At 35.7% G+C, this 23,287-nt stretch overlaps 1 protein-coding gene across 1 annotated transcript; it reads right to left on the bottom strand.

Moving 5' to 3' along the window:
* Nucleotides 1-10,992: 10,992 nt before the first annotated feature.
* On the bottom strand, nt 10,993-12,444 carry LOC120215731 (cyclin-U4-1-like). Its single transcript, XM_039213322.1, has 3 exons — nt 11,989-12,444; nt 11,059-11,483; nt 10,993-11,023 (listed from the first exon to the last, which is right to left on the bottom strand). Exons 1-2 carry the CDS (start codon nt 12,330-12,332, stop codon nt 11,225-11,227), a joined length of 603 nt encoding a protein of 200 aa, XP_039069253.1. The 5' UTR covers nt 12,333-12,444; the 3' UTR covers nt 10,993-11,023; nt 11,059-11,224.
* Between the last annotated feature and the right edge of the window lie 10,843 nt (nt 12,445-23,287).

Here is a 23,287-nt window from a genome sequence, read left to right as displayed (position 1 = left end):
CGTTGCTTCATGGAACACGTTGGTATTGATTAATGCATGAATGCTTATGATTAGTCATATGTGTAGAGTTAATTACTTCAAAGCTCGAATTGAGTGCGATAAAAAGTTAGTAGATTGAATAAAACTCGCATAATTTGTGTAAGATCCTAGAAGAATGATAATAAATAATTCCAAGTTCAATAATTAATCGGTAAAGTAATTAACCTTATAATCCTTAACTTCTGATTATTGTTGGTAAAAGTTTTAACATCGAAAATGTTAGGATAAGAACTTATGAAATTACCCTTGAAATGTAAAAATATCATGGATTGACCTTGATTGTGGAATTAACCTGAGAATTCGTTCTTGATTTGATATACTGTGGATTCACCGTTTTAAACTCCTGATTTGTTTAGAAAATTCTGATAATTAATTCTTAACCTTTAAGATTGCAACATACTAGGATATTTTAATTTCTGAATAAATATATGAAGACCAATTTATCGAAAGTACTATATATATATGAATTGATTGAAATAGCCAAAATAATCTAGAGTTTCGAAATGACGAAAATAATCTTGAGTACTGAAATGATCTAAATACCCTCATGACCTAAAAATAAGTGAATGACATTGGATAAATTATGAAAATACCAATAAACTTAAATGTTATACCTCTTCTAAAGATTATGAAGCATGACCCAAACACGTTTGTCATTCTTAATACTGTTGTAATACAGAAATAAGATAAATATCACCGGAATACCTACCCGTCTCCTCCATATACATTTAATGATAATTCTGGAGGTGATCAATTCAACTAGTGTAGTTGGTATTAAGAAGAAAATATTCATGAAGTATCTCGGTTCGAATGATTGGCAAGTATCACAGTGCTTGGATTTGTTTCTTTCGATTTGATTCAAAATCCTGAAAATTTGATATAAATCATAAATACTGTAAATCATCATTTTACCCTTATTGTGTTACCTTACTATCACATTAGATTTATTATTTGATATAAATCATGAAAATGTAAAAATGAGATAGCTTTGGCCTTAAACGCCGATTGGGAGATATAAATACCCTCCCCAGAACGATGTAGTTTTGGGGAGGGGTCGATGTATAATTTCAAAATCTGGTAAACCCCTATTTAGGGCCTGTAACTCTTTGATTTTACATTTCAGTCACTGAAATCAATTTTTGATATTTTTAATTTTGGTTTCCAATTTTATGCATGTTTAATTTGGTCATCTATTTTAATTTCACCTCTGTATTTTCAATTCATTCAATTTAGTCCTTTTAATTTTTCAACTGTTCATTGTCTCGATTTATTTATTATCATTTCTTTAATCTTTTTAATTTATATATATATATATATATATATATGTATATTTTTGTTTTATTTTGTTTTTTGTTTTTTATTTATTTTTCTTTTATTTTGTTTTTTGTTTTTTTTATTTTTTTTATTTATTCTGCATTTGTTTTCCTTTTGATTTATCTTTTCATTTCCTTTTTATTTTTTCCTTTCTATTTCTATTTCTATTTTTACTTTTACATTTTCTTTTCATTTCTTTTGATTTACTTAATATATATTTTTTTTGTTTTTCTTATTTTCCCTTTTGATTTATTTAATTATTATTATTTTTTTCTTTTTGTTTTTATCTTATTTTGTTCTTATGTTTTTTTATTTATTTAAATATTTTTTTCTAACATTTTCGGCCCCTTTTTTAGAAGAATTTCAATCAATGGTAAGTAATTCAAATCGAATATTTTAAATTTTAATTTATTTTTTAATTTTCGCAACTAAGACAACCGGCAATATAATTGGTATCGAAAGGGCGGTTCAAGGGTGCTAATCATTCCTTGACTGTAACCGACTCCCGAACCTGACACGTTTCTGCTACAACACAGATCAGGTAAGATGGTGTCCTACCCACCTAAATTCGTTTTAAAATGGTCGGTGGCGACTCTAACCTAATTCATTCAAGTCGAAGCCCAATTCCGGGGTTCAACCGAAAGACGGTTCCGACAGCTTGGCGACTCTGCTGGGGACAGGTAAGTGAGTCAGGCCGAAATTAATTTCCGGTTGTCTTTTTTAGCGAAAATGACAAGTTTAAATTTTAATTTATTTATTCGATTCTCATAATTTATCTTTTATTATTTTTTCAAATAAATAGTTGTACTAACGTTTTTTTAATGATTTCAGATATTTTTTAAAATTGTAATCTCTAGCTCTATACCCGAGCTCTAAACCCTTTTAAGTGGGGGCGAAAGCGACGCCTTCGTGTGAATTTATTCACCGTATGGGCCTAGCAAGTAACCTTCGGGATTCATATATCTTATGGCTTCGTGTGAATTTATTCTCCGTATGGGCATAAGAGAATGTTTCCTCTCGAGTTTAACTTAGTCCACATAAGCTTGTAATAGGCTTAGGACTAAGGGTCTGGCAAGCCCATGGGGACAACGGCAAAGAGAACTCGAGTACATTTTTTAGAACCTAAACCGGGAGAGTATAGGGAATTAGAGCCCACTCCAAAACCTCATTCCAAACCTTAGGCTATTTTGTTTCCTGCTTTATTTTCTATTCAAAGCATGCAGATTAGACAAATATGCTGTTAGGATTTGTTTGAAATTAGCATGCATGATAGAAATCATGTCTGGGTAAGAATATTAAGCATGTTCGGGTAGATATCATGTGGGGTAGGACTTTTATTTTTCATGATTATTTTTTATTATTTTTACCTCACTAACTCTTTTTTTTCTCTTTCATTTTATTTTCATCACTTGCATCATTTAAAAGAGGTATTGATCCACCAAAAGCGTGTTTGCTAAACATGAATAATCTGCATTAATGGACAAAAGGGTTGTAATACAAGAGATGAAAATGCAGAGGACAGTCTACAAGGAGATTATGTGTCACATTTAATCCAGAAGATGTGGTGTCCGCAATTGAAGAGTATATCACTATACTCCATTATAAAGGACTCAATGAACCGGGTCTACATCAAGCACAATGAAAGTCTATCTTTGAAGAACTGACTGGCAGAAGTCGCAGGGGCAAGATGAAGACCACTGATCTTAGGAGTCACTTCAAAGACGATAATGGAAAAATGATAATTGAAATTGGAGACCATTTCTACCGAATTCAAGAAATAGGCAAATGGACTTCACACAGTTCCTATCAATTAAGGGCTCCAATGACGTATTCGTTGGGAACAAGCTCAACAAAAGATAAATGCCGGAGGTGCAGTCATTCGAGACTTTTTTTTTGGGGCAAACAACTCGTCATTTGCACGGTTCATCCAGAGAAGCCAGAGCGGTTCGAAAGGTTATTCAACCGGTGACGGATGAAGGCGGAAGACTAGTCAGCATGTTAGAAGCTGTCAGAATATTTTGTCTCTTAAAAGATAAAACACTTTTGTCCCCAATAAGGGTTATTTTTAATAACAGACACATTTTTGGATCAATGCCTCAGACATTTCATGCATCATGCATTTAGACATTTTGCATTTTGTTATTTTCTTTGCATTCATATTAACTAACATATACATGTCTCATCAAAAGGAGCAAATATTGGATACACCGTCTCAAGCGTTGGACACACCCCATCCGCATAACACCCGCCTGAAAAAGAAGAATATGAAAGCAAGAATAGAGAAGATCGAAGAGAACATGGCAAAATTGCAGAAAGAACTTGAAGACAAGATAAACCAGAGTAGTCTGAGTACTCTGAATGCAATCATGAAAAACCAAGAGTCCTTGGTTGATCAGATCGTTGCCAAGTTAGTTGGCCTACAACAGACCAATGCGCCTGGGGCAGGTTCATCGAAAGGGGTAACTATACAACCTACCCCACAAGTAGTGGTCTCACCTGAAATCTTACCGGAACTTCGAGGGGACTCATCTGCTGCAAAAGCGAAGCCCTCGTCCTCTGTATTTAACCCTAAGAACAATCCGGGTTATTACCATGTACCGGATTTGGACGAAGATGACAAAGCGAGGAAGATGGAGAAAAAAAATCAAACAATTGGAGGACCAAATGAAGGTAGTCAAAGGAGACCATGACTACCATGAAATCGATGCTGCAGAACTCAGTCTAGTCCCGGACTTGGTTTTTCCTCCAAAATTTAAGTACCTGGAATTCGAGAAATTTAATGGGAACAGTTGTCCATCCGCTCACATCACCATGTTTTGCCGAAAGATGACAGGATATGAAGGAAACGACCAATTCCTGATCCACTGCTTCTAGGAGAGTCTGTCGGGCTCAGCCATTCGGTGGTACAACCAGTTAAGCCGATCAAATATCAAGAAATAGAAGGACATGGCCAAGTCATTTATGGAACAATACAAGCATATCAATGACATAAGGCCAGATCGAGTTATGCTACAAAGTATGGAAAAGAAGCATAACGAGAGTTTCAAGCAATACGCACAAAAATAGAGGGATTTGGCTGTGCAGGTTCATCCACCGTTTGATGAAAAGGAAACCCGAAAGCTCTTCGTGCAGACCCTGAAAGCTCCATACTTCGGGCACCTGGTTGCGATCACATCAGGAAGCTTTTCAGACTTGGTTATGGCCGGAGAAATGATTGAGTCGGCCATAAAGCAAGGCAAAATTAAGGATGGGGAGGCCAGTAGGAAACCTCCTATGCGAGAGCGGGATGGAGAGATTAACAACATCAACCATGCTAGTAAAGGTGTTACGATCTCCAAACCGAAATCAACTACAGCTGTACCGTCAGGTACTTCTAAACAAGATTTTAGAGAACCAATGAGAGAAAGGGAACATTTCGACCCTATTCCTATGACCTACAAAGAGCTTTACCATCAACTTCTTGACACACATGTAGTGTCACCATACCCGGTGGAACCCATGAAGCCCCCATACCCCAAGTGGTATGATGAGAATGCGCATTGTGAATATCACAACGGTATCCCAGGGCACACAATTGAGAACTGTAACGCATTCAAAAGAGTCGTACATAAGATGCGTAACCACAACTGGATCGACTTCAACAACTTGGAGGCATCCAAGTGAGGAAGATCATTTCATCATTTGAGGCATTCTGTTTGAATCTGTTTTTTCTTCATTTTTCTCAAGTTTTTGTAAGGACTTTTTAAAGAAATTTATGTTACTTTCAAGATGTTAAGCAATGAATCACATTTGCAAACTTGCAATTCTTTGAATATCATTTGAATTAAGAAACTCTATGAATGGTTCAAAGTTACGGATCTTTGACAAAGTAACATGATTTAAAACAATGACTTTAACCTTACCCAAAACATACACTCAAACATCGTACCCTGCTCTTGTAATTAACCAATATAACTTTTTCCTTTCATAAGGTGCGAACAACATGGGGCATCATTTGCATATGACAATTACTATACTTTTCGTTTAAGACGTTCAGTGATTATTATGATCTTTACAGATGAAATAGTCGAGTAGGTGGATCTAGTTTAGGTCAGTTGCTTGAAAATTGAACTCTAAAGATGAAATTTTTGACTTTCAACAACACCTAGACTATAACAGGTTATTCTTGACAATCTTAAGAAATTAAATCCGCAAAGCTGAGTTATTCCACTAAGGCAATTGGTTATAGAGGAAACTTGAAAGCCCTGGCCTTATGAATAGATTATGTTCAAACCATGACATTGCTCGAACACTTAGCAATTCGGTGTTTGCTCCACTGTTATTATCCGGTCGAAGACCTTGTGATGAGATGAACCCTTCAGTGAACTTGATAAAACTGATTATAATGATAATTTGTCCATCTAAAGCAATTGGTTAAACGCCCTGGCTTTATGGATTTGGCTAGCCAGATAATGGCAAATTAAATCAAATTTATCTAAACAAGAAATTTTCGGTAATGATGGACTAAGGGAGTTAAAGAACACCTGTTATAGTCAATTTCACACGAGCACTCAAGAATTTCATTTTTAGACCGATATTTTTGCACTGCCTTTGTTAGAGGAGCCTACAAAACTTGAACAAATGGAAGATTTCAGAGGACCGAAATAAAAGGTCTAGTAATTGATCATACTAGTTGCGTCATTTTGTTCGCACCCAATTGAAATGCCAAAGCATGTTGCGATATTTAAAAAAATGACATTTTGGGTTAACAAAACCTTAGAAAGGAGGCCAACCTAAAACCAACTCATCTATTTGAACATTTGTCAAAGAGCTGTAACTCTGAAAGCTTTAAAAGAGCTCTTGATTCCTTTGATATTCTTTGAACTCACGTTTACAATTTGATTCAACTGTGAACAATATTTTATAGCATTTTTATCATTTTCCCTCCTAAAATAAGAAAAATGAGAAAAACATTTTCAAAAAGAACAGTCTCAGATATGAAGGGTCTGTAAAGCCCAAGCTTGAAAAAGGATGGGGCACGATCGATTTCATAGACCAGATTGGCAGACAAAGCACGAGACTCCATCCAAGAGATAAGACATAATTCATTCATAGTGCATGCATCTTAGACATACTTAGGTGCATCACATTCATCATTTTAGCATACACGTTTTTTGCAGCTTTTAGAGTCAAGTTTTGACTTCAGGATGAAGGATACTCGATTCTCAAGCGCCTTCAAAGAAGGATGGTGGGTGCTTAACCTGACAGTAAGAAGCTACATCTCAACCGACTTGACATCTCAGAACCAATTTCAGATAGGTTCGAGAACCAATTCAAATCAAATCCAGTTCGGCTCAAACTCACCATGAGCAACATGTTTTCAGTTAATACTTTAAAGCCAGATTTCAATTCAACGACGGAAGATATCCGGCTGATAGAATTTATTTGTGGGTTTTCTGTGAAGGGGAATCATCCAAAAATCATATTTGGTTCAGACTCGCTCAGGAGAACACCTGAAGAACTACGACCAGCTTAGACATGTGAAGGGGAGCCATTTTTTTAATACAACATTTGCAGTATAACTTAAGTCGAGAAGGGTTATCTGCTAACAAAAGTCATTCGAGTTCGATTACACTCAGCTTCGAGGGCATATCATTTACAACATAACTCAAGGCTAGAAGGGTTATCTGTCACCAAAGACCTTCGAGTTCGACTACGCTCAGCTCCAAGGCATATCATTTACAGCACAACTTAAGTCTATAAGGGTTGTCTGCCAACTCATGACCTTTGAGTTCGATTACACTCAGCTCAATGACACATCATTTGCAGCATAGCTTAAGTCGAGAAGGGCTATCTTCCAAAGACCCCCGAGTTCGATTACACTCAGCTTCGAGGGTACGTCATTTGCAGCATAACTTAAGTCGAGAAAGGTTATCTGCCAACCAAAGACCTTCGAGTTTGACTACGCTAAGCTCCAAGGCATATCATTTACAGCATAACTCAAGGCTAGAAGGGTTATCTGTCACCAAAAGACCTTCGAGTTTGACTACGTTCAGCTCCAAGGAACATCATTTGCAACATAGCTTAAGTCGAGAAGGACTATCTGCCAAAGACCCTCGAGTTCGATTACACTCAGCTTCGAGGGTACATCATTTACAGCATAACTCAAGGCTAGAAGGGTTATCTGTCACCAAAAGACCTTCGAGTTCGACTACGTTCAGCTCCAAGGCACATCATTTGCAGCATAGCTTAAGTCGAGAAGGGTTATCTGCCAACCAAAGACCTTCGAGTTCGATTACACTCAGCTTCGAGGGCACATCATTTGCAGCATAACTCAAGGCTAGAAGGGTTATCTGCCACCAAAGACCTTTGAGTTCTATTACGCTTAGCTCCAAGACACACCATTTGCAGCATAGTTCAATGCATGAAGGGCTATCTATCAATAAATTGTCGAGTTCGATTCTATTCAGCTCGGTGGCACCTCAATCACACTACTATCTGACTGCAATCGAGGTTTTCAAGTCAAGAAAAAGATCTGGATTAACCGTGCCTTAGTGACAATAAACCATTTTCCGGCAGCGTAGCTTAAGTCGAGAAAATCTATCTGTCAACGAAGACTTTTCGGGTTCGATTTTATTCAGCTCGGTAGTTTGTCAACCAGATGGTGGAGTCAAAGAAATATTTTCCAGTCGAATTTTCAAACCAAAGTCTTCAAACAGAGAAAAGACCGAGGCGAGAAGCCACATTTCGATTCAAACTCCGAATTACGGTTTCATATCATATCTTTCAAGATGGACTCGACTTCGCATCGGAGGAGCCATCCGCTACCCAATTCGACAAGGAGTTATTATTCAACTCCATCAGACGAAAATTTGTGTCTTTTTATCTTTGTCCTATTTTTCGTTCCACGGCAAAGGACAAAGAGGGGCAGCTGTATACACTCATTTTCGTCCACATTTTTATTATTGTATATATATATATATATATATAAATTATAGTTTGAAAACGGTTTAAAAATACATATATAATATATAGTTTCTAAAAACATTTTAAAAATGTATATAATATATGGTTTTTAAAACACTTGAAAACTGTATAATATATAGTTTTTAAAATATTTTAGGAAAATATATAATATATAGTCTTTAAAATCATTTTTGGAAAACTTATATAATATATAGTTTTTAAAAACATTTTTTGAAATTTATATAATATATAGTTTTTAAAAACATTTTTGAAAACTTATATAAAATATAATTTTTGAAAACATTTTTTGAAAATCATATAGTTTTTAAAAAAGTATTTTTTGAAAATTATATAGTTTTTTAAAAAAACATTTTTGAAAATTTATATATAATATTTAGTTTTTAAAAAAGAAACGTTTAAAAAAATTATATTATATAGTTTTTTAATATAATTAATTATTTATTATTATTTATTTATTTATTATTGTTATTTATTATTATTTATTATTATCATTTATTATTATTTATTATACATTTATTTTTTTTGTTCAGGGTCTAAAATAAAGTCCAAGATAACCGGGCTTGAAATAGCCCAAAAGTCCTACGAAATGGTCTAGTAACCAGATGATGTTTAGGGTTTGAAAACCATAAAGTCAAGGCACCGCGCAGCAAGGTCAAGGGTCACGCGAAACGGCCAGACGTCGACCGAGGATCCCGGGACTGAACCATCTCGGGATTTCAGCAGCAACGCCCCGAGCAAAATGGAACAACCCGAGGTACTGGTTCACTGAGCAGGGTATAAATACCCCGGGGACTCAACGATCAGAGGGGACCATCAACAGTAAACCGAGAGTTCAAACCAACAACGAGCAAAAACAAATCCAGTAAACCTCAAACCGAGGCCAAAACCACAACCAAATAACACCGAGAAACACAAATAGCCAACAAGAACACTATCACAAAGAAACCACACAGTACCCAAAACACTATCAACACAATAACATCGACCAATAGTAAGACCGAGGACATCACCAACACAATAAACAGAACCCACAACCAACAAGAGAAACAACAACAAAGCATAATAAGAAACCAAAGGCGAAGCCTTTTCTCATCAAAACCAACAAAGAACATCATCGGAGGAAAGGCGCCGGAAAGCGAAGCGTTTCCCTCAAAAAGGTGAAAACCCGAGGCTTGTATGTTAGATCTACGTCGAGGATGGGGTTTTCTGGGAGTTTGAGGGTTATTTTCGGCCGTCATCTCCGGCTGCCGGTGCGTCGACCGGCGCGGAGGAGTGGCCACTGGACGGTGGCCGGGTTACCACCGGATTAGAGAGAGATGAGAGAAATGTCTTTCTCTCATTTTGTAGAGAGAGATCGAAAATGTAAAAATGAGAGAGCTTTGGCCTTAAACGTCGGTTGGAAGATATAAATACCCTCCCCAAAATGACGTAGTTTTGAGGAGGGGTCGATGTGTAATTTTAAAATCTGGTAAATCCCCTTTTAGGGCCTGTAACTCTCAGATTTTACATTTCTGTCACTTAAATCAATTTTTGATATTTTTAATTTTGATTTTCAATTTTATGCATGTTTAATTTGGTCACCTATTTTAATTTCACCTATGTATTTTCAATTCATTCAATTTAGTCCTTTTAATTTTTCAACTGTTCATTGTCTCGATTTATTTATTATCATTTCTTTAATCTTTTTAATTTATATATATATATATATATATATATTTATTTATTTTATTTTATTTTTTATTTATTTTTCTTTTTATTTATTCTGCATTTGTTTTCCTTTTGATTTATCTTTTCATTTCCTTTTTGTTTTTTCCTTTCTATTTCTATTTCTATTTTTACTTTTACATTTTCTTTTCCTTTCTTTTGATTTACTTAATATATTTTTTTTTGTTTTATCTTATTTTCCCTTTTGATTTATTTAATTATTATTATTTTTTTCTTTTGTTTTTATCTTATTTTGTTCTTATGTTTTTTTATTTATTTAAATATTTTTTCTAACATTTTCGGCCCCTTTTTTAGAAGAATTCTGATCAATGGTAAGTAATTCGAATAGAATGTTTTAAATTTTAATTTAATTTTTAATTTTCGTAACTAGGATAACCGGCAATATAATTGGTACCGAAATGGCGGATCAATAGTGCTAATCCTTCCTTGACTGTAACCGACTACCGAACCCGACACGTTTCTGGTACAACACAGATCAGGTAAGATGGTGTCCGACCCACCTAAATTCGTTTTAAAATGGTCGGTGGCGACTCTAACCCAATTCATTCAAGTTGAAGCCTAATTCCAGGGTTCAACCGAAAGACGGTTCCGACAGGTGCCTTTCTACTCATTAACCGTGTCGCTCATGCAACTCTCAGAGGTTGGGAAGCATAATAAATGGCTCTCTTCGTTGTAAAAGCTCAAGCATTTAAGCTTTGAAACTCTTAGCTTTCCCCCCTGCCAATGTTTTTAACTGTCAACTGTTCTCCCATTTTGTCCTTCATGAAGTTATATCAAAACTTCATTTCTATTCATTGGGGGTACCGTAAACTTTTCAAGTTTTATCAGCTTTGTATTTGAATAATGCATTTTGAATGAAATATCTCGAAATGTAAAAGATCTGGATATCCATCCATCCATACATGCATACATATATATATATGTTGGCCAGACTGTAAGCACAAAATTTTCAAATATAATTGCACTAAATTAGGGTGAACTGCAGTTAACTATGACTAAACCACAATAAATGACGTTTGGAATGTTCTTACAGCACATTGAGAGAAAAGCAGAGAAACCCAAATGAGATTTTTGACTTCCATGTCTGAAATCAAAGTGCTGAGCCAACATCTTCATTTTTGGGGTCACGAAACACGACATCAGTGGCCTTGTCTGTGATAAACACCACAAGAACAATGACCTAAACAGCAAGTTGCTGGTGATGGTTGGATTCATCTTCATTTAAACAACAATGGATCTTAACAGATTGAGGGAAATGTTGTAGAGGGGATTGAATTCGCATCCACATTTCCCTTTGGAGAGAAGTGCAGTAGGTTTGGAAAGTTGTAGGTGTCACATTCAATTGGAAGCTCAAACCAAATAAAAAGTCCAATTCAAGAAGGTTCATCTCTGCCGTGCTGATTCCACCCACTTTGGCATAGTAAGCATTGTTGTAATGCCTGAAAAAAGGGTTTAATTGCTTATGAGTATAGTTAAAAAGTAAAAAATGACGGTTAAACAGCTGCTATGATTGCCTGTGAAATGAGTTGAGGATCTTAAGTCAATAATTAATTACTGATTGCGTGGCCTTATTGAGCTGTCATATTCGTAAGCTCTTAAAATTTTATGGGGAATTTACAGGCGTGCCATGGTTGATAGAGACAACACCAGCACATCTAGGGTAATGTTGTCTGGTCAGAAATGATGTGTTCTCTCACATGGCTGTAAGATTTTCATGTTCTCACATGCCTGCTTGAAATCTTGCAGGTAAGGAAATATCAGCACAAATAAACAAGGTTTGCAAGCTCAATCAAACATCAAAATGACGGATTTTGAAGTTGAAAATTGAAAGAGCCATGGCATATACAAAATGTTTAATCTTCAAATATGAAAACCCAGATCAAAACCAGGCGAGCAAAGAAAATGAAAACCCCACAGTTATTTTTCCAGGAATCATAGACTTACATGTCATCCATGAATTTGGCGGAAACCAAGACACTGGTGATGAGCAACCTATGTACGTTGTAAGAATCGATAGGCAAAGACGGCTGCATCTTCACGAACCGATCAAGATAGACATAGGCAACCACAAAACAGGAAGGGCTACAATTTGCGTACTTAAAGATCCTCTCGAGATAGCTTCTGATGGAAATAGTAGGCCTCGTAGTGCCATGAAAAAATGACATCTTCTGCGACTTCAACAACCGGTAATGATCATTGGACTCTGCTACTCTTTCCAACAAAGAAGACAATAAACATATGACCCTGGGAACCATGTCTTGGGCTTCGTTGGTCACCGGTTCTGCCATTCTTTTTTTGGTTTGTCTGGTTTTCTCTGTGTTAGCTTAGCAGCGTCTTATAAAACACCTTTCGTTTACGTTTGGTTTTTTTTTGCTTGGCGGAGAGAAGAAATCATGGAGTTTCGTAGCTGCTCCAGGTCCTATACGCTTAAATAGGAGCACATGTTATTCAGGCAAACTTAGGGTCCATATGAGTTGGGACTCATTTACATGTTTTTTTTGTCAAGTAACAAACTTCCATGTTTGTCTTTTGTTTTTCAATTTCCAAGTCATGCTCTCTCTAAACTTCTTTGACGCATTTAATAGGGTTAAGTTTATCATTATACCATGACTTCAATTTTTATGTACCTTAATCAAGACGTACACAAGATTTTATGTTCAGAGAACAAATTTGAAATTATAAAATTTTAAGGGGGTGAACTTGAAATTTTAGTGAAACAAAATAATTTTTAAATAAAAAAATACATAGATAAAATCTAAAATATATAATAATATTAAATATTTAGGAGGAGCTACCGCCCTCACCCACCCTACTTAAGTCCATCCTTGATACAATACTTATTGTTCCTATAATAAGATGTTCTATTATCTTAATTTCTAAATAAATGTGTTTTTATTCTTATTTCTAAAATAGGTTACCAACGTAATGTAACAACTCTAACCCGTATCCGACCCGAATCCGAGTCTGAGGTGTCCCATCAACTTTCAAAACCTTTACTTGTGCCAAATAATGAAAATTTCCCATTAAAAGAAAACTTCATATTATTTCAAAATAAAAGTTTATAAACTTATCATAGCATATACAATTCAAATTGTTTATCATACATGCCAACTACATTTCAAATAACAAATACATAAAAGGTTGTTTTGATCTGATATCCAGAAGGGAGAAGCTAACATGTCTTGCTCCTCTTAGCTTCTCTTCTTGCTTATCGGAACCTATGTGTGAAATACTCACACGCTAAGTCTATGACTTAGTGAGGCATAAAACATATATAATCAAAACTCTAGATATTTAACTATGCATGAACATTTCACATTTCAATTATTAACTTAATACAAATATCAGATAACCATTCATATGACAACTATATACATGCACATATATCAACATCTTCATTCTTAGCATTATCATTAATCTCTTTTATTATATGATCCTTTATTTGTCATGTATGCGTATCATATATCACATATATCACTTCACACAGAACCCAACACATCATCATACCAAGTTATTGCTGTTTTGACCTCGAAGATATTCTCCTCTCTTTTTCTCCTAATAAGTTCTTCTCTTTTGAAAATTCCTTTCCTCAGACTTTGAACAGGCTTGGGATTGGCTAGTTTAACAATTAATCTAGTTCCATGGACTAAGGTCCCATTTTAGTCTCTCCCCTGACATTAGCTCCTCATTTCTATTTGCAAACCTTACGAAACCGAAACATTTCCCACCTCTACTCAATCTCCTTGCTATGAAATTATCAATCACCTCCCCGTGTCTAGTAGACAGAAACTAGAGGCCTTTCCTGACCATCTTCGATGGAATGTTTTCAACAAAGTGGTTGTGTGTTGATCCTGATTTTGAATATTGTTCCTAGACTCTCCTTCTTTCTTGAGCTCTCCTTCTTTCCTGAGCTCTACTCTTATCCTCCATACTAACGACCTTTCAATATCCTATGTGTTTCTTGAAATCCACAATTGAACTACAGTTTGTGATAAGGTCAATTTTTTAAAAAAAAAGCCTTCTTGCGCTGCCCTCCTATCTTCTGCTCCTTCTTTCCTGAGCTCTCCACCTATCCTCCTACTTTTGCATTTAAATTAAGTTGTAAATTTATTTTAATATAACAGTTGAAAATTTGCAAGTTAATGCACTTTACAAATGATGATACCAATTTTTTTCATGTTTATTTTATTGTCATATATATATATATATATTAATTTTTTAAATTTATAATTACTCTTTCAATAATTTTATTATCAAAATTTAAATATGAAACTATAATGTAATTTATCATTATACTCAATAATTATTGATAATATATTTTTTTTGTTTACAAAAAAAATATAATGGCGTTTAATTAAATATCAGGATCGCCTCTCCTTATTTAAGAAACAAGCTTGATGGAAGGTTTCATGAATTCCTTCAGTCCTTCCGTGATTGTTGAAGCATATTTGATTATGGCATCTGCATCTTTATTTCTACTCCTCGAAATATGTTCAATCTGAAGCTTCCATTGTCGAGTTGTCAATTTTTCGATGTGTTGTAGGATAGTAAGATTTCATTCACTGCTTCCCTATTGTCCGATTCAACTTGCAGTTGCTTTATTCCCTTTCTCCATGCAAGTTGGAGATCAAGGAGAATACCCCACAGCTCAGCTTTCAATGTATTGAAGAACCCTATTTTCATTGTAAACCCTAAGATCCAGCTCCTTTGTGATTCCTTATGATCCCACCACAAGTGGCTTCGCCTGTTCGAGTGTTATGTGCTCCATCAGTGTTTACTTTAAACCACTGTTCTTCCGAGGGCTTCCATCTTTCTTGGTGTTGTCTATCATTTTGTTTTACATTAGTACTCGGGCTGTTATTTCCTTTAGTTATCTCGTCAGTCAAGTGTTTAGCTTTCTCTGTGGTGTCTTCCCTTTTAATCCTCTCCGGTTCGAAAACTCTTCTGTTTCTATTATTCCAAAGTAACCATAAAATAACTCCGAACAGTATGTGTCACTTATTTGCTTAAGTTTTGGCGTAGTAACTACTCTCCAAATTCCTCTTCATCCAAACTCGCAAGTCACAGGTTATGAATGTTGGATCATAAACTTGATCCATTATGGGAGCCTAAACTCAAACCCAAACTAAATTGATGTCATTACTTACATCAATTAGATGAAGATGTCATTGCTTACATCAATTTAGTTAGGTGAGAGTTAGGTATTTGTAGACTTTAATGGTTTAAATTGTTTTATTTGTGTGGTGTAGGATTGTTCTTGAGTAGTATAAATACCCCTCCCCATTTTAGTTTAAGCATCAAGAAAAATTAAAAGCTTCTAAGTGAGTGAAGAAGCAAAGTTTTATAAGAGTGAGTTGTAGTTCTTGTTTTTGAGTGAGAGTACTCTTGTAATATTTGTTTGAGTTTTAATAAAAGTTGTTTGTGTGAGTGTTTTATTTCCAACAAAGTAGCATTAGAGCGAGTTGGAAAGATCGAAGGTCTCGACGAGAGGAATCCGACGTCGCCAGAATTTTCTCAATCTGAGTTCTGACGCACCACCACGCACCGCCGGAAGACTGCTACCAGAAAATCGAGTTGACTCACCGAGTTGAGCCGAGTCAGCCAAGTTGGAGCCCCTTGACCGAGTTGTCCAAGTCCCTCCCAAGGTTTTTCGGCGTTCCGAATTCATCCGTGCAATTGGATTTTGCAAATTCTCATTATATTGAGAGATATGGAAAATGGTATGACACAATTCCAAGTTCCGACACTCAACAACAACAACTAAGACAATTAGAGTATCAAAATAAAGGCACTTCTTGGGTCACAAGATGTGTGGGATATCATAGAGAAAGGCTATAACGAGCCTACGGATGATGATGCTTTTGCTACTCTTACACCAGATCAAAAGACAACTTTGAAGAATTCAAGAAAGAAAGACAAGAAGGCTTTCTACCTCATCTATCAAGCATTAGATGGTGATGGTTTTGAAAAGATTTCGAGTGCAAGCTTTAGCAAGGAAGCGTGGGAGAAACTGCAAACCTCTTACAAAGGATCCGAGCAAGTGAAGAAGGTCCGTCTCCAAACATTAAGAGGTGAATTCGAGTCCTTACACATGAAAACATCTGAGTCTATTTTAGATTATTTCTCAAGAGTAGTAGTTGTTTCTAATCAATTGAAAAGAAATGGTGAAAAGTTAGAAGATGTGAGGATAATAGAGAAGATACTCCGTTCGTTGGATCCCAAATTTGAGCACATAGTCCTGACGATTGAAGAAACTAAAGACTTGGAAGAAATGACGATCGAGCAACTCCAAGGATCATTGCAAGCATACGAAGAGAAGCATAAGAAGAAGCATGAGTTTACTCAGCAACTTCTCAAGCTGCAACTCAAGTATATGTATGAAAGTCAACACAATGATAGAAACCAACGTGGCCAAGGCAGAGGCCATGGACGAGGTGGAAGTCGAGGTCATGGACGAGGCTGGAATTACAACAACAACAATTCCAGCAACAACAATGAGAAAGGAGAAAGCTCAACACGAGGCCGTGAAAGAATCAATCCGAACTCAAAGTATGAAAAATCTCAAGTTCGATGTTATAATTGTCAGAAGTTTGGGCATTATGCTTCAGAATGTAGATCTCCCAACAACAAAATTGAGGAGAAGGCCACCTATGTGGAGGAAAAGACAGATGACAAAGAAACTCTTCTTCTAGCACGAAAGGAAATTGATGGTGGCAAAGCAAATTCCTGGTATCTTGACAGTGGTGCAAGCAATCACATGTGTGGAAGGAAAGACATGTTCGTGGAGCTAGACGAGTCAGTAAGCGGAAATGTTTCATTTGGAGATGATTCCACAATAGCATTGAAAGAGAGAGGTAACATTCTTATCTGTTTGAAAGATGAGAGACATCAATTTATTTCAAATGTCTACTATGTGCCCAATATGAAAGTAACATCTTAAGTTTAGGATAACTGGTAGAGAAAGGTTATGATATTCATATGAATAATTATAATATTTCTATAAAAGATGATAATAATAACTTCATTGATAAAGTGCCGATGTCAAAGAATAGAATGTTCTTGATCAACATACAAAATGATGTTGCAAAGTGTCTGAAAGCTTGCTACAAAGATGCATCATGGCTTTGGCATCTTCGATTTGAGCATCTCAATTTTGGAGGTCTAGAGTGCTATCTAAGAAGGAGATGGTGAAGGGACTACCTCGCATCAACCATCCTGACCAGCTTTGTGAAGGGTGTCTAGTCGGGAAACAATTCAGGAAAATCTTTCCAAAGGAGTCAGGGATAAGAGCCAAGAAGCCACTTGAGCTCATCCATACCGATATGTATGGACCGATCAAGCCAAGCTCTCTCGGTAACAGTAACTATTTTCTTCTCTTCATTGATGATTTTTCAAGAAAAACCTGAGTATATTTCTTGAAACAGAAGTCAAAAATTTTCGAAGTCTTCAAGAAGTTCAAAGCAACAATGGAGAGAGAAAGTGGTAGAAAGATCAAAGCCATGAGATCCGACCGAGGAGGAGAATTTACTTCCAGGAAGTTTCAAGAGTTTTGTGAAACAAATGGAATTCGTCGACCAATGATAGTTCCTAGATCCCCTCAGCAAAATTGTGTGGTAGAAAGAAAGAACATAACAATCCTCGACATGACACGAAGCATGCTCAAAAGTAAGAAACTACCCAAGGAATTTTGGGCGGAAGCAGTAGCGTGTGCAGTCTACTTGACAAACCGATCACCAACAAGAAGTGTATGGGTAAAGACACCACAAGAGGCATGGAGTGGAAGAAAGCCTGGCATTTCCCACTTGAGAACCTTTGGAAGTATAGCCCATGTTCACGTACTAGACGAGAGAAGAACGGAGCTTGATGATAAAAGCGAGAGTTTTATCTTCATCGGCTATGATACTAATTCGAAAGGCTACAAGCTGTACAATCCAGACAATAAGAAGTTTGTGATTAGTCGAGATGTGGTCTTCAACGAAGAAGGAGAATGAGATTTTAACTCTCATGTAGATGACTTCAATTTTTTTTCTCAGTTTAAAGAAGATGAGCAAACAATGAGGGAACAACTAGGTGAACCTCAACAAGAACCTCAACAAGAGCTTGAAACTCCACCCACTTCACCAATATCAACCACTCAAGGAAACTCATCACCTTCGTCATCGTCAAGTGGGAGTCAAAGTGAAAGAGTTATGCAACGTACAAGAAGCCTTAGAGATCTCTATGAGGTAACTGAACGACAAGATAATCTTACATTATTTTGTCTGTTTGCCGATTGTGAACCAGTGAGCTTTCAAGAAACGGTACAAGAAAAGAAATGGAGAGATGCGATGGACGAAGAAATCAATGCCATCGAGAAGAATGACATATGGGAACTTACCTCACTTCCCAAGAGACATAAGGCGATAGGTGTCAAATGGGTGTACAAAACAAAGTAAAACGCCAAATGAGAGATTGAAAGGCACAAGGCGAGGCTAGTTGCTAAAGGCTGGAATTGACTACGATGAGGTATTTTCTCCTGTTGCTCGATTGGAGACTATCAGACTAATCATTTCTTTGGTAGCTCAAAACAAGTGGAAGATACAACAAATTGATGTAAAGTCTGCCTTCCTAAATGGAGTTCTTGAAGAGGAAGTCTACATTCAGCAACCATCAGGCTACGAAGTCAAAGGGCACAAAGACAAGGTGTTGAAGTTGAAGAAGGCTCTTTACGGGCTAAAACAAGCACCAAGGGCATAGAATAGCCGAATCTACAAGTACTTCCAAGAGAATGGCTTCAACAAGTGTCCCTAAAAGCACGCTATATATATCAAGATCAAAGATGGAGATATTTTGATCTTGTGCCTCTACGTGGATGATTTGATCTTCACCAGAAGTAATCCAAGCATGTTTAATGAATTCAATGATGTGATAATGAAGGAATTCGAGATGACGAACATGGGGCTCATGGCGTACTACCTTGGCATTGAAGTTAAGAAACAAAAGGATGGGATTTTTATTTCACAGGAAAGCTATGCAAAGGAGATCCTGAAGAAGTTCAAGATGGAGAACTGTAAGCCAATAAGCATACCAACAGAATACGGGATCAAGATGTCAAAACATGAAGAAGGCGAAAGTATAGATCCAACATTCTTCAAAAGTTTGGTGGGAAGTCTACGCTATCTAACTTGCACGAGGCATGATATTCTTCACGCAGATAGATTGGTTAGTCGTTATATGGAATCTCCAACAACCACCCATTTTAAAGCCGCAAAGAGAATTATTCGTTATCTGAAAGGTACAATTGACTTTGGCTTGTTCTATTCAGTTTCTAATTATTACAAGCTTGTTGGATATAGCGACAGTGATTGGGGTGGAGACATAGATAATCGAAAGAGCACTACTGGATTCGTATTTTTCATGGGAGATACTGCTTTCACATGGATGTCAAAGAAACAACCGATTGTCACACTGTCCACTTGTGAAGCGGAATATGTTGCTGCTACCTCATGCGTTTGTCATGCAATTTGGCTTAGAAATCTATTGAAGGAGATAGGTTTGATACAAGAAGAGCCTACCAAGGTTTGTGTCAACAACAAGTCATCCATTGCCTTAGAAAAGAATCTAGTATTCCATGATCGAAGCAAACACATCGATATTCGCTACCACTATATAAGGGAGTGTGTTGCAAGAAACGATGTGGAAGTTGAATACGTGAAGTCACAAGATAAATATTTGCGATATTTTTACCAAGCCACTGACGAGCGAAGACTTCATAAGATTAAGGAACTTACTAGGAATCACAAGATCAAGTTTAAGGGGGTGTTGGATCATAAACTTGATTCATTATGGGAGCCTAAACCCAAACCCAAACTAAATTGATGTCATTGCTTACATAAATTAGATGAAGATGTCATTGCTTATATCAATTTAGTTAGGTGAGAGTTAGGTATTTGTAGACTTTAATGGTTTAAATTGTTTTATTTGTGTGGTGTAGGATTGTTCTTGAGTAGTATAAATACTCCTTCCCATTTTAGTTTAAGCATCAAGAAAAATTAAGAGCTTCTAAGTGAGTGAAGAAACAAAGTCTTATAAGAGTGAGTTGTAGTTCTTGTTTTTGAGTGAGAGTGCTCTTGTAATATTTGTTTTAGTTTCAATAAAAGTTATTTGTGTGAGTGTTTTATTTCCAACAATGAAATCCTCAAACTTAGATTTATTAAGTGTTGCCACATCATGAACACTTTTGGGCAGGTCCTAAAAATGTGATCGAGCTCCTAATTTTCTTTTCCACATTCACCGCAGCTAACTATCATTGTAATGTCTTCAAACCCTTTATGCGTTTGTGAGGAGTTTTCCTTTATATGCTAACCTAAGAAGTATCTTGATTCGTGGCAAAGTCTTGAGTTTAGCTATTTTCACCCAGGTTCTATCTTAATTCTCCATGCTACTTTCATCGTCAGTAACATATGCCGATTTCACTGAGATTTACCGGCTTCCAGTTTCTTTTCCACCCATGTTTGTCCTCCCGTTCTTCACTTATTGGTGGTAGGGTTGCTTTCAATCATTGAAGTAAACAAAGAAACTACTGCAGTAAACAAAATCAGTCTACTAATGGAACATAGTTTAGAAGCAACAAAAAAGTTATGAAATCTCCATATGGAAAAGTCAGTAACGTTGGAATAAATACCTTCAACACATAAAATCATAGTGAATGTAAATACCAACACGAGTGAGAACAAGAGAGGAGTAATTTGTTTTGCCTACCTGCTTATTACCCCTTGAACCAAGATGAGGAGAAGCAACAGTGATGAAGTTCATAGCCTCCAAGCCACCAATTGTACCCCTCGCTTCCTCCTTGCATCCGTTTCCTGATTATCCTCTTTACCTTCTTCCATAGGCGGTCTATAGAGTCTCTCAATTGCATATCTAGCTACCAATCCTCCAACAGAATGTGCAACAAAAGAGATTTTGCATAAATTTGGCTTTTCTTGAATAATCTCAAGGACCTGGCATTCAAACATTTTTATTGATAAAAATAGTAGAATATGAAATTGATAGTTTTTTATTAAATGTTAAATTTCACCCATTTTGATGACTTAAATAGGACATTATGAAATATGTGCTAACCTCATTCGCCAATCGTTCACCCATAATGTCCACACCATCTAAAGTCAGCTTAGACATATTCCGTTCACTGCCTGCAAGCATGTCACCAAGAATCAAGCTGAAGTACACCACCCAGAAGCTTAAATATCAGCATTGCTGATCTCAAAACTTCAACTCTTAAAAGGTTACTAAAAATACATGTTGAAAGTGTGGGTTCCGAGTGACGCATAAAATCAAATTAATAGTTATTGATACCACTATGAATGCATGAATGGAGTATCATCCCAACAATCTAACAAGAAATAATCAAGGAGAAGGAACCTTTTTCTCTTAATTTTTACAACTGCAAACATCTCTACTTCCATTCACCGAGTCCGATGAGCAAACTCCGCTGGCCGCGAGCCGCTTTGCATCGTTAATTAATCTATATTACATATTTCAGTCCCGTCCAACGACGCCTAATAATGAGTAATTATACTAACAACAAAAGAATCACGCATTTGAAGATTCTCGAGAAAAAAAAATTGAGAAAGATAGAGAAAGCGCGAGAAAAAAAAATTAGCTGAGAGCATTAAGAATTAGTTGGAGCTATGAAAATAAAATAAAAGAAATTTATTTTTAGTTAAAATAACCTCTTTAGTTAAAAATTTATAATATTAATTTAGTTTTAACTTTTGAATAAAATGTTAATTTAACTTTATAATTTAATTAAAGATTTCGTTATCATGAGTCATCGTATTAATTATAATACTGTATATTTTAGTTATTTTATAAAATATTTAAGATTTTAATATATAAAATTATTCTTGACCAACTTACTTTAGTAATTTAAGAAATTATTATTATTTTTAGATGTCACTTACTCGAGTATCAATAAATGTAACAAGATGATTAAATGTTCAATGTCGAATGATATTGAGAAATATTTAGAACATATATTATTTTATAATCACATTAACTTAATTAAAAAACTGCATCGATAAAAATGTCCCGTAAATAATATATATTTAAAAAAAATGCTTCCCACATAACGCGGAGGGTACGATTTTGATAATAATATTGTTTGGATGCTACTTAGATAAATAAGGTTGTTTTTGGATATTATTTGCCCCAAGCCCTGCTAATCCCTGAGCATCTAACAAGAAGAAGACATTCAACAATTATTTGACCTAATTTATTGTCATTTTGTCTATGTTATTATTATCCATACAACTGAACCCATAGTTCCTACTAGGGCTTTAAATGAGACGAGACAGATCATGAGCTACTTGAGATCGACTCGGTCAAAGCTCGATCATCACTCGAATCGAATGAACTCAACTAAAGCTCGAACTCGACTCGAATTCTTAACGAGCTAAAACGAGCTACTCGAAAAAAATGTTATATTATAATTTAAGTTTTTTAAAAATTACATTATTTAAAATATATTAAAAATACATTATTGATAATTATAAATTTTTAAAAATAAATTTTTAAATGTAATATAAGATTTTTGTAGGTTCAAATTCGAGTTTGAGTTCGAGCTTGAATCGAGCTCAAGTCTCGAGCTTCAATCGAGCTCTTGAATTTTTTTTTGAGTTCGAGGCTTTTCGAGTTTGAGTCGAGTTTCAATATTATATTTCGAGTTCGAGCTGAACTTGATAAGTTTTAGTTCGCGAGTTTTCGAATCGAGTCAAGCCTAATTTTAAACTTTACTAGTTCGAGTCGACCTCAATAATACTCGAGCTCGACTCGGCTCGTTTACAATCCTAGTCCCTAAATTAAACATTAATTTCATGCCTTGGTCTGTCTTGGCTGGCTTCTATCTTTTTTAATTTCTACAGTGCTGTTTTTTTTTTCTTTATAGAATGAATGGATAAGATGCAAATTATACTTGTTGATGATTATCGTACTTCCTACTTTTATTCAAATTATTTATGCGTATTAAAATTCAAAATATAATTAGGATACGTGTTAAAGTATGGGATGTTTGGAGCTCAGCTTATCCCTAACAGCTTGCTGTGCTAATAAAAGCAACACCTAAAACTAAGCCACAATTTGTGTAATCAACACAAATATCTGTGTTCAACTGATGTAATCATCTTTACCACAAGTGCCTTGTTCTGAACCTTTGTGACCACCAACATAATGGGGAAAGAACGGCATAATACGAACATTTTCA

Source organism: Hibiscus syriacus, unplaced genomic scaffold (genome assembly GCF_006381635.1).
Source record: "Hibiscus syriacus cultivar Baekdansim isolate YM2019G1 unplaced genomic scaffold, ASM638163v2 tig00110156_pilon, whole genome shotgun sequence".
NCBI classification, from domain to species: Eukaryota; Viridiplantae; Streptophyta; class Magnoliopsida; order Malvales; family Malvaceae; genus Hibiscus; species Hibiscus syriacus.
This window is presented reverse-complemented; position numbering and strand designations above follow the sequence as displayed.